We start from the raw sequence: 12367 nt of genomic DNA, 5'->3' as shown, positions 1-12367 counted from the left end.
CCATCTTTGTTGTCAGTGATTGTTCTTGCCATGAACCAAAAAAGGGAGGAAAACAGCAGAGACACCAACCAGAAAAAAGCTCTGAAAAATAGAGAAAGGTGTAAGTGAACAGGATTCATAATGATTTAAAAGTGAGAAAACCCTACTTGAGAAGGAACAGATTTCCTGACTCTTTTATGAGGGGGAAAAAGGTCTTCATAAATTGATGCCCTGGATCATTTGTTCTTTTTTTAAAAAAACATTTATTTAGTTTTTTTTTTTAATTTATTTGACAGATCACAAGTAGGCAGAGAGGCAGGCAGAGAGAGGAGGAAGCAGGCTCCCTGCTGAGCAGAGAGCCAGATGTGGGGCTCTGTGGGGCTCCATCCCAGGACCCTGAGACCATGACCTGAGCGGAAGGCAGAGGCTTTAACCCACTGAGCCACCCAGGCGCCCCCTGGATCACTTCTTAATCAATGGTTCATTTTCCCTGGTGAGATGAACATGCAGTCCAAGAGGAATGTGAGATTTTTTCCTAGCAATCATTTTTTTCCAGTGGCTCTGCTCCTTCTAAAGTACATCTGCAAACTGTCAAGGACTATCTAGCTAAAAACCTGGTTATTTGCTACTCTTCCTAACTAGTGCTTTGCCCATTCATATGCAAATATGTATCTTTCTCTCCCCCACCACCCCGCCCCCCAAAAAGTCTACATCTCTATTAACGGAGTGATTGGTATAAAATTCAGAGGTTGAAAACCTGTTGAAATCTAAGTCAGCTTTCCAGGCTTGGCTTCAACAACACACCAGAGGATTTTAATGATTATAACAAGCTTTACAAGTCTTTTGCTCAAATCTCCTTTGTTTTTAAAATGACCCATCTGATGCGGCACTTTCAATACAGTTGTGAGAGGTGAAGCAGCTCAGAAAAGGCGGTTATCACTGGCCTACCATGGCTGTTTCTCCAGGTACTAAGTGAATCTCAAAGGTGGAGGGGGAGGTGCGGCGCCCCCGGAAGAGCTGCCAGACAGGTGAAAACCGGGATTATGACCACATTCGCCGCAAGAGTTCAGTATTTACCAAGCTCCTGCAAAGAGATGCACTGACAGGTGCTTCGGTGTTTTCACGGGTTTCCACGGGTTGCCACCCTTTAGCTCTACACCTGAATCACCTGGGGAGCTTAAAAAAAAATCCGTAGCCCGAATCCCACCCCCTAGACATCACGATTTGGCTGATCTGGGGTAGGGGTCGGGCACGGGTATGCTTTAAAGCACCTAAGCTCCAGGGGCTAATGTGCTCTTAACCCATTTGGGATTGATTACAGATGTCTGTGAGAATCTGAGGGCAACTAGGGACCCCCTCCTGTAAAATAAAAGTAAAAATAAAAGATGAAAAATTTGAACTTACCCACAATTTTTTCATACAATTTTAATGGCTGCACAACTCAACAGAACCCACCCACAGACACTCGGCAAAAACTCAGGAGCCATACATCAGGGTTTTCTGAGCTCCTTCCCCAAAGCCCGGCCTGTGGGGTCCTGGGGCTCTTTTTCTTTTTCCGCCGACCCTCGGAGGACGAAGAGTACCAGAGGAGCGGGATCTCGGCTCTCCCCGTCCCAACCCTTCTCCCCTCCAAAGCCCAACAAGGTCGAGCCCCTTGGCGGGGACGCCGGGGGTCGCCGCTACCTCCGGCAGGGGAGGAGAGCCCCAAGTCCGGGTTTCCCGGAGCAACCGCCTCACCCGATGATGAGGAAGATGACGCGCAACGGCTCGGTGGCGATGGTGAAGATGTAGAGGGCCAGCGCAGGCCCGAAGGCAATGAAGGCGCAGCCAAAGAACACGGCCGCCGTCATGGCGACCGCGGAAGCCGGCCGGGAGGCCTAACAGGGACGCAAGGTGCGCTGGGCGCTGATAGAGCTGAGCGCGGCGCAGGGGTGCGAGCAGGGAGCGACCGAGGGGCTGGAGGAGACGCGGAGGAGGCGGGGCAAGGCGGAGGAGGCGGGACAAGGCGGAGGAGGCGGGACAAGGCGGAGGAGGCGGGACAAGGCGGAGGAGTTTGGAGGCGGGGCAGAGGAGTTTGGAGGCGGGGCAGAGGAGGCTGGAGCGGGCGGGGCGGAGCGCAGCGCCCAGAGGGGGGTTGGGGCGGGGCAGAGGGGGTTGGAGGCGGGGCGGAGCGCGGCGGAGGGGCCTGGAGGCGGGGCGAAGGGAGCAAGGCAAAGAAGGCTGGAGGCCGGGTGTGGAGAGCTGGAACCCGCGGGGCGGAGCGGAGCGCAGAGCCTCGGAGGGAGTGGGAGGAGGAGCGGAGGAAAGTGGAGAAGGGGCGGAGGGAAGTGGAGAAGGGGCGGAGGGCACTGTAGGGGGGCGGGGCGCGGTGGAGGAGGTTGGAGTGGGGCGGGAGCCGCGGGGCGGGTTAGGGCGGAGCGGAGGCAGCGGTTGGGACGCAGTGGAAGGGGTTGGAAGCTGGGCGGAGCGGGGCGGAGGGCGCCGGGGGCTGGGGCCGGGCGGAGTGGGGGTGTAACGACTGAGGCTGGAAGGCGGGGGCGGGGGCGGGCCTCAGCGCCAAGCTTTCCGCCCCACTTGGCATCTGCGGCGGCACGATGCAGAGGCTCTGTTCACTGGCGACTTTAGCTGAGGGCCAAGATCCCCGCCATTACCAGCACCACTCACTGGTGCACATTGATTGGGCCATCGGTGCGGGCTGGGAGGTCGTTAGGAAGAGAGGAGGTTCCTTAGCCCGCTTTGGAGCCAGAACGGGGAAGATTCCAGATCCAATGAAGAAAAGCAGCTGCAGACAGAAGCAGGATTCCTGTTCTAAATAGAGTTGTCTTTTCTACTTTTTAAGTTTTTTTTTCTAAATAAACTTGTTTTTAAGGCACTTTTTGCTACTGGCACAGTTAGGGGGACTTCCTGCTCTGTCATATATAATATCCATATAGCGGTAACCCAGGCGATAACTCATAATAGTGTAGGTATGAAATAGCAATAAGGGAAGCTGTCCTCAGGGTTGTTTTTGTGTGTGTGTTTTGTCCGCACACCCCCAAGTCTTTGGAAAAGTTGTGCTTTTTTTAGAGAGGGGGAGCAGGGGAGAGGAAGAGAAAACTGTAAGCAGTCTCCAGGCCCACTGAGGAGCCCCATTTTGCAACCTGACCTCATTCACTCCACAAAATCCTTCATTTTGAAATGGGTTATACAGCACCTACTGAAACTCAGGCTGAGACAACAGTGCAAAATGATAGACTCACCATTATGCACCATTATGTAGATTTTTTTGGTTCTATCCTGAATCAAAGTTATCAAATGCAGTTTCATCACTTCAGCTCCATGCAGAAATACCTTCACAGAAGCATAATATACTCAGGTCCTTAGCATAAATTAAGATTTTTATCCAACAAACAGCCATCTACATTTTTCCTGCACATTTTATAAAACTTTAATTATCGGGTGCCTGGGTGGCTCAGTAGGTTAAGCGTCTGCTTTCAGCTCAGGTCATGATCCCAGGGTCCTAGGATCAAGTTCCACATGGGGCTCCCCACTCAGCAGGGAATCTGCTTCTTTCTCTCCCTCTGCCCTTCTCTGCTGATGCACATGTGCTTATGCTCACTCTCTAATAAATAAAATCTTTTTAAAAAAACATTTAATTATTATTATTGAATATTTTTAATAGATCCATGCTTTATTATTTGAGTTTGAAGCTAGAAAAAAATTGTTTCTCCTGACAAATGCATACACTCAGCTCTGAGTGCTAACTCATCATATTCAGGCCTTATCTTGACTCCCAAGAAGCTAAGAGCTAAATATATCTTCTGGGTTTCTGTTATTATAATTACTGCAATGACTTCAGAAAATGAGTTACTCTTTTATCCTTATTTTAATGACTTGATTACCCCAACTGTAGCTAGATCCATGTGTCTTAGTTAAAGCTGCTTCAAATATCTTGGAAGTAGGCAACTCAACACGCAGAACTATAAGTTGAGAGAATTTGTATTCATAGTATCTTGACCATATACCAATTCAATCTTAGTCCTCAAACCTAGTTTTAAAAAATGGGAAGGTAGGGGCGCCTGGGTGGTTCAGTGGGTTAAAGCCTCTGCCTTCAGCTCAGGTCATGATCCCAGGGTCCTGGGATAGAGCCCCGCATTGGGCTCTCTGCTCAGTGGGAGGCCTGCTTCCTCCTCTCTCTCTGCCTGCCTCTCTGCCTACTTGTGATCTCTGTCAAATAAATAAATAAAATCTGTAAAAAAAAAAAAAAAAAAAAGGAAGGTAATACAAAATGAATGAGTTTGGGCCCCCGTCAGTAAAGACCTCTTTAATGATGTCCTCTGGAATAGAAAAGAAGAAAGCAACTAGACCAAACGGACAAAGTCACCAGTAGAATAGTCATCTTCAGCATTCATGGTTATTTATTAGAAAAACTAATTTCAAGTTTTCTCCGAATAATAGTACCTTACACTTATATAGGGCATTGCTGTTTAAAAAGCCCTTTTACATGGACTTCAACAATGCTGTTTATAAGAGAGGAGTTTGAGGCTAAGTAACAGTGCCATTGACTCCTCAAGTTGCTTTTGTTTGTTTGCTTGGTTGTTTATTTTTTTAAAGATTTTATTTATTTGACAGAGAGACACAGTGAGAGAGGGAACACAAGCAGGAGGAGTGGCAGAGGGAGAAGCAGGCTTCCCGCCGAGTGGGGAGCCTGACATGGGGCTTGATCCCAGGACCCTGGGATCATGACCTGAGCCGAAGGCAGACCCTTAACCAACTGAGCCACCAAGGCATCCCTACTCCTCAAGTTTTCAATTAAGAAGTAAATGGAAAACAAAATTTCCAAAATGACATAGCTTTCTTCAACATGTTAATTTTGATGATCGCTAAAGCTCACTGATTCTCTTCCAACACTTATTAAACACCTACTATGTGACAGGCTCCTTCCTGGATACTATGGATACAAAGCTAAAGACTGGTCCCCATGCTTACAGGAACTTAGAGTCTAGTGGGAAGAGAATAAGCAGACAGTTAGAATCCAGTGCGTTGAAACTCTGGGCACACATGGGAGGGGGCTCCTAACCTGGATGGGTTGTGCCCAAGGTCTTCCCAGAGAAACCCTTACTGAGTCCTGAAAGACATGGAAGAGTTAGCTGGGAAAAGGATAGGAAGTCAGTAAAAGGTGCAGCATAAGTGAAGGAATGAGAAAGCATGGTGGTGTGTTCAGGAAACTGCAGTTACTGGTGATGTTCAAAATGGGTATGAGTTAGGGTATGACAAGATCCCAGGCCAGAGAGAAAAGAAGTGGGGGTGCTAAAGCTCTTTGTTTGCCAGGCTAAAGAGTTTAGCTTCTACCCCAAGGTTGTGAGGTACCACTGAAGGATTAAATTTGGCAGTGACAGAAGATTCCTGTTGGTGCTGTGAAAACTGGCTTGGAGGAAACTAAGAGTAGAGACTGGGCAACTGGTTAGGAGAGGTTGCAGAGATCTAGGCAAAAGATGGGGAGGCCTGAACACAGACAGGGGCAGAAACAATGGACAAGTGGATGGATGAGGAAGAGATAAAGGTGTTTGATCTATAAGACTTGGAGGCTACTTGTGGACCTAAGTAGATGATTGTGCTAACATCTACCATGAGGGAGAAAAGAGGAAAGAGAACAGCTTTCTCCTCCTGGGTTTAAGGATTGTTGGTGGGAACTGCTGGGGAGCAGGAAAGATGGAGAGCAGAGTTAAGACTCAGACATGTTGTTTGATGCACCTGTAGCAGATCCCAGGGGAGATGGCCAATAGGCAGATCAATTTGGAAATCTTCCTGTCTGCAAAGAGGGCGAGGCTAGAGATATAAACTTGAAAGCCATATTAGTTTCCTATTGTTGCTATAACAAATAATCACAAATGTAGCAGCTTAAAAAATACACAAAGTGATTCTCTTAGAGTTCTGGAGGCCAGAATTATGAAATGACTTTTCCAGTCTAAAGCCAGTGTCAGGGCCAGGCTGGTTCCTTCTGGAGGCTTTAGGAGAGAATCTCTTCCCCTTCCCTTTTCCAGATCCCAGAGGCTGCTTACCTCCTTTGGCTCACAGGCCTGCATGCTCACACCTTCACTCCCTTTCTGTCATCTCATAGTTTCCTTCTGATTCCAACTCCTCCTGTGTCCCTCCCATAAAGACCCTTGGGATTACATATACTCCACCCCAATAATCCAGGACAATCCCCCCCTTTCAAAAGCCTTACCTTGACCACATCTGTGAAGTCCTTTTTGCTATGTAGAGTGACATTCACAGGTTCCAGGGATCAGGGCATGAACATCCTTGGGGGCCATTATTCCCCCGATCACAGAAGTTATGAGCATTTCAAGAGCCATGAAAAAGGATGAAATTATTTTTGGAAAAGTGGAGAATCAGGAGAATACTGTCACAGAAGCTATGAGAACATTTCTGGGAGGAAGAGATATACTGGTCAAATGCCGCTAAGAGGTTAACCAAAATAAGGACGAAATATTGTCTGCGACTTCAGCAACTAGGCCACTGTAAGACCAATGTCAGTGAAGTGACTGGCGAGGAAGCCAGACTGGAGTAGGCTGAGGAATAAAGGAAATATGAAAAAGTGAAGATGGTAACTGTAGGCAACTCTTTGAAGAAGCTTAGCTACAACAGGAAGAAGAGAAAAAAGGGCAATAGGGGAGAGAGACACGAGGCCAACATCTGTGGCGTTAGGGTGCTTAGATGATGAGGGGCCAGGTGTAACATGGGATAAGAGTGTGAAGGTGGAAGAGAAAGAGCTTCAAGTTCTCTGAAGGGCAGAGGTGGGAGGATGAGTGCAGAAAAGAGGCAGTGGTGAGAAAGGCACAGAAGAGAAGGGATGCTTCTACTCCAAGAGGAAGGAGTGAGGATGAGGGTGGCGTTGGGCGCTGGACCCTGGTAGGCCATAGGATAGAGAGGGAGAGATGGCTAACTGATGCTTTTCTCTGGGAAGCAAGAACTGAAAGACTTATCAAGAGTAAAGGGAGAGAAGTGGGAAACTTGAGAACAGTGAAGGTTCAAAATGGTGCTTGGGATGAATGCAAAAGGCTACGACCAGGAACGTGCACAAGCATTGTGGGAGAATAGTGACAGGGCTGGGGTCTCAATCTGTGGCATTTGGAAGTGAAAACTAAACAACAGAAACTCAACTTGGGAGGACTAAGAAGGGAAGGATGATCAATTTAAGACTGCCATTCTATAACAATTCTATAACAGAATCACCTCAATGTATTCTGATCTAGGTAAGAGCAGGAGATCTGCCCATTTTTCTGAGTCTCTCTCTCTCTTTTTTTTTAAGATTTTATTTATTTGACAGAGAGAGAGCAAGAGAGAGAGAGCACAAGCAGGGGGACCCGGAGAGGGTGAAGCAGGCTCCTGCCGAGCAGGGAGCCAGATGCGGGCTTGATCCTAGGACCCTGGGATCATGACCTGGGCCGAAGGCAGACGCTTAACGACTGAGCCAGCCAGGTACCTCAATTTTTCTGAGTCTTTAAGCAATTTCAAGTCAGATAAGTTTGCTAAAATATCTCAAGCCTACCATGGTTTGAATCATACATGTAGATTCTGAAGAATCTGAAGAAACATTTTTTAAATGTGCAATTCATTTCAGAGTCATGAGTTATTTTCATTATGTAGTTTTTATTTTAGACGAACATTACTGTAAAAAAAAGTTCACCTGGAATAAAATCCATTTAAAAACAAAACAAAACAAAACCACAGCATCAGTATCAGTATACAGTTAATGAATTGGCTTAAACAAGATTAACCACATGACAGGTTCACTTTATCTGCAGGAGCTTTTCACATTAAGCTGTTAAAGCAAAAATAAAATATGCTGAAACATATACAGAAGGATAAATCTATGGAAAAACTAGGTATTTCCCATTGGGGGCATGATTTTAGTCAAATAGTTTATGGCATTTTGCACTAAAGGAACTGCAGTGTCAGCTGCAAAAAACAAAATATAACCCATCTGTAAGGCCATAGGAATGAATTATAATTAAGTTCACATTTTAAAAAAGGTAAGAAAATGAAACCAGAAGTTCTATTAGTTCTTGGCAATAAGAAATGCAATCGCATATGGCACAAGCATTTCAAAAAATGAAGTAAAATTTGAAAATATCCCTAAAATAATTATTTGCTGATATTCACTTCTGTAAATTTCAGTCATTTAGAATCTTTTTCAGACTGAACAGGACTCCCGTTAATTTTATTAGTCTAAAAAAAAAAAAGTCTGATTCTCTGTAAAATTGTGCTGGGATTTAAAATTTTATTAGCATATTCCCTCTAGGTCCCTCTAGGACAAGAAATTTTTCTTCTCTCTCTCTCTCTCTCTTTTTTTTTGGACATTCCATTTCCCTCCCTTCTTTGCATATAACAAGAAGGGAAAAGGAATGTCTTTTCTGTTAGAAGAAAAATTCTAAAAAACCTGATGGCAGAAATGAGTGCTTAAAATCTGAGATAAGTAAACCCACATAATGAAATGCTGTATTAAAATTTGGAGCTTAAAAGCTCATCTTTAAAGATTAAGTACTAAATTTATAAAGAAAGCTAAGTCATGAACTAGAAAAAAAAATCTGCTTAAATGCATCACTTACTGTTCACAGGAAAAAATTTATAAGTCTTAATACAGATTCTCAGCATTCAGAATCTGTAAAATGGAATTATAATCTCTTACTTAGAAATTTCTGCAAACGTTCATCTATATTGCACAGCTAAATTTCTTAAGGGAGACAGGGAGATCATACCTTGTTTGCACTAGTGGCTATGACATGTATGTTCTATTCTAGAGTAAGCTATCTCCTACCTTTTCCAATGATGTCGTTAGTCCAAAACAAAACATAAAATCTAAATGGTGCTGGAGGCTTCAAGGCTGGCTCACCAGTTTTCTACCAGGTATTAGAATACTAGTTAGCTAAATGAGGTATAATTAAAAAATAGTCCTTCAAAGTAAAGAGTATAGTCTTCTGAACATTTATAACAAAGACTGCACAAAATGTTCATGTAAATAGTAAGAAACCCTGCGGCACCTTCTAACTGATGCACAGGTGGATTATTTTCTCATAATCTGTACGAAGTAAAACATAGCTAAAATAAATTCCCAGTGAAACGTTTTACAATCAACTGGTTTACATGCTACTGAGTTACAGCACATTTTCAGTGTCTGAAATTCTCAGACTCTACTTGAAAAGGTCTAGTCCAATCATTGTCAAGAATCAGCACACTGATAGTCACGTGCAGCCTGGAACCACAAACACTGCTGCAAACGCCTTTCTGTACCTTGTCCGTAAGACCACAAACATGTTCACACAAACTAGCTTTCTTCAGTTTCAGCAGGGAACAGACAATTATCTGTCACTAAATTCATCTACACATTGAAAAAATAATGCACTATATGTACATTATTAAGCAAAATGGAATATTTATTGGGTCATTTTACCATGCAGAAAGTGAACTTCCTATGGTCTTAGCTCAAATTATATACAATTTAGCAAAGCTAAACGTAAGAAAATAGCAAGGACGATTTATTTCTATATAACAGAGCATCTACCTCCAAATTGCTGCTACTTCAAAGAGCACTTTTAGACTCATCTAAATTTTACAGGCTCTTTCAAAGGGAAGATCGTGGAGACTAACTATTAACCCACATCAGACAAAAGAAGAGAGAAGGAATGAAACAAAAGCAAAGCATTGTGTTTTAAAACAAAAAACAAAAAAACAAAAGCTAACCAAAGAATGTGTCAGTTTTGGTTTGCAGACAACCCCTGAGATATAAACCAAAGTGTTAAGACACCAAATAGAGGTAAATTACTAGGAGAATTACATTCATACATGGTGTCATAGCACTTGCCTTTTAGAAAGTATTTCGTTACCATTCAGAACGCTTAACTGCTTGGATCTTTTTCAGAAAATTAGTAAATAAGAGATGTTTCTAAGAAATTATTTTTTCTTTCCAAAAATGGAGCTAATTTTAAAATGGTAGATGTACAATCAACTTTCAATCAAGCAACTACTGATTAGACTGGGACACAACCAGGTGCCTGTAGGCCTATAGGTAAATACAAACAAACAAACGAAATCAAGAAGGCTGAGATCTGCCAACATTAAGTTTAGTGTATCCATCAAAAATAGCTCTGGTATATTTGCAGCTAAACTGTACATAAGTTTTCAAATAATAGTAAAGGTCTGACGGGTCCAAGCATTCCAATGTTAATGTCTTGATCTGAAGCAATCCATTTGCTTGAATCCATTGCTTGAACAAGCAATCCATTTCCATTTTCATCTCCACTCTCAACTCTGAAGCATGATGGTAACCTTCATGAAACAAAAAAAGCCTAACAGGAAGGATAATTATTGGCAGAATTCATTTCCCTAATCACCTATTCATTACTCCCTGCTCTATTATGACATTGAAGGCTAGAGTAACAACAACATGATCTGAATTTGGCACATAAATTAACGCTAAATAGCTTTTTATTTTTTTCTTATGTAAAGTTTTCATCTACAAAAGGTATACCAGTACCACTGTCTGGTGAGAAAGGCAGCTGAGCTTTTGGCTGGTTTTGGCCCAAATGACTGGACCGAGTTCTATAACAACAAACCCAAACAAATGGAACCGGGTTCGACGCATTCAATAACAGATGCTTTAAAATGGAAACCTTGCTCCTATTTTCTCTAACAAAAAGGCAAGACTTTTCCTAGAGGCTGCACTAGGTCTAATTACCTTTGTTTAAAGAAGAAGAAGAAGAAGAAGAAGAAGGGGGAGGAGAAGAAGAAGAAGGGAGCTCAAATAAGAACAGAACAAAAAATCATTCTGTTTACCATTAGCTATCTCTGTTACCAAGAGCTATCTCTGTTACACTTATATCAACAAGTTAATCTATCTCCCTATAGGTAAGCTTACTACAAACAAAAATCTAAATCCAATACTTGTTAACTTTTGCAGACAGGGATCACAGTAGAGACTGGGTATTACAAACGAAACCAGCAAGTTAAAGAGTGAACTTAAGAAAAAATGCATTGCATGTATTATGATGCTGATATGACAGAACCCACAATAAGATGCTAAAATAAGATCTAAATGGTACATCTCTCTGCCTATGTAAAATTTCAGCTCAAGAAGTTCACAATTTGAAACAGACAACAATGTTCAAATACGTTATGTTTTTGATCACTGAGTGGTTATAAGAGGTCAAACATAAGAGAGAATAGTAAATATAAACCCCAGGAAACGCAATATTAAGGTGATTTCCAAATGTAGCTTCTAGTGATCAGAGAGAGGTAATCAATTGAAAAAGTGACTTATTCAGCTACCCAAACTCTCCAACAAAAAGGTCGGGAATGAAACAAAATTCTAAATAACCTGAAGAAATAAAGGAATTATGGCCTCCGATGAATAGATGGATATTTTCAATGAATTTTTTTTAAGATCACTTGTATCAGAATTTAATGATTCTTATTTAAGGAAATCACAAATTAGAGCCCTTAAAAAAATTCTATCAATGCAACAACATCTGGCCACATGACCCAGACTAAACATCTTTTAATTTTAGTACGTTAACCTCTGCTTTAAATGTTTTACTTTTTTCAAACATCCCCAGGTGCACAAATTTGTCTAGAACTTATAATGAGGCAAAAGTGTGCAAATATGAGTCTGAAACTGTGCTGTAGCAGGGACAGGCTAACACTGATGTGCAAAGTGAAAAAGAAAAGATAGCAGCTTCTGGGACAAACCAAAGGAAAAACAAGTTAAGTCCTGCATATGTCTCCACTTCATTGCTTCCATGTTTAAAAAAAGGAGCCTGTTAACTTGATAGGCCATGAGGCTGAAATCCACATGGCATCCTGTGTCGAGAAGTCTAGGTTCAGTGGTGCTCTCAGCAGCAGCCAGGTGGTGTGATTCTGAGGCTGGCTGACCTGTGCTTTCAGAGAAGCAGGAAAGGGTCCTTTAGGTGTGCTGCAGTCTCTCAGAAACTGAGTTTATCAAAGTAGCGAACAACGGAAGAAACTGGTCTTCTTTGATCGGTTCTCTGTTATTTTCACTGGTCCACCTGACCCTGATGAATTGCTGTCATTCTAAAAAAGGGAAGATGAAGTTACCAAGGAAATAAAAGTTTCATGGTTTGATCCCAATTATCTAAAATGTACAAATGTCATATGCCACAAATGTGTCTTTGGTAGAGTATTTTATTAGAAAGGGGACTTGTCAGGCTCTGATGTTGTCCATATCTTTGGAAATGGTGGATTAAAATGAGAAACATATTTTTAGGATAGCACCTTTAAATTAATAATGTATTCGATGGGAAGCTCCCATTTCCAGTTCAGAAAAATAGCCAATGGAGTGTAAAGTTTCAAGGGTAATGATGGAAACAATGTTAGGATATTGGTATAG

At 42.8% G+C, this 12367-nt stretch overlaps 1 protein-coding gene across 1 annotated transcript in view; it reads right to left on the bottom strand.

The window, feature by feature from the left end:
- Nucleotides 1-9380: 9380 nt before the first annotated feature.
- LOC111153219 (RAB8B, member RAS oncogene family) overlaps nucleotides 9381-12367 on the bottom strand; it is a 56147-nt gene continuing 53160 nt past the window's right edge. Inside the window, exon 8 of the mRNA XM_022512105.1 lies at nucleotides 9381-12051. Coding sequence (XP_022367813.1) covers nucleotides 11959-12051 — 93 coding nt within the window. The 3' untranslated portion in view covers nucleotides 9381-11958. The remainder of the gene's footprint in view (nucleotides 12052-12367) is intronic.

Source organism: Enhydra lutris, unplaced genomic scaffold (assembly GCF_002288905.1).
Source record: "Enhydra lutris kenyoni isolate GAN:26980312 unplaced genomic scaffold, ASM228890v2 scaffoldscaffold31, whole genome shotgun sequence".
Lineage (NCBI taxonomy): Eukaryota > Metazoa > Chordata > Mammalia > Carnivora > Mustelidae > Enhydra > Enhydra lutris.
Note: the sequence above shows the minus strand (reverse complement) of the source record. Positions and strands in the feature narration are given on the sequence as shown.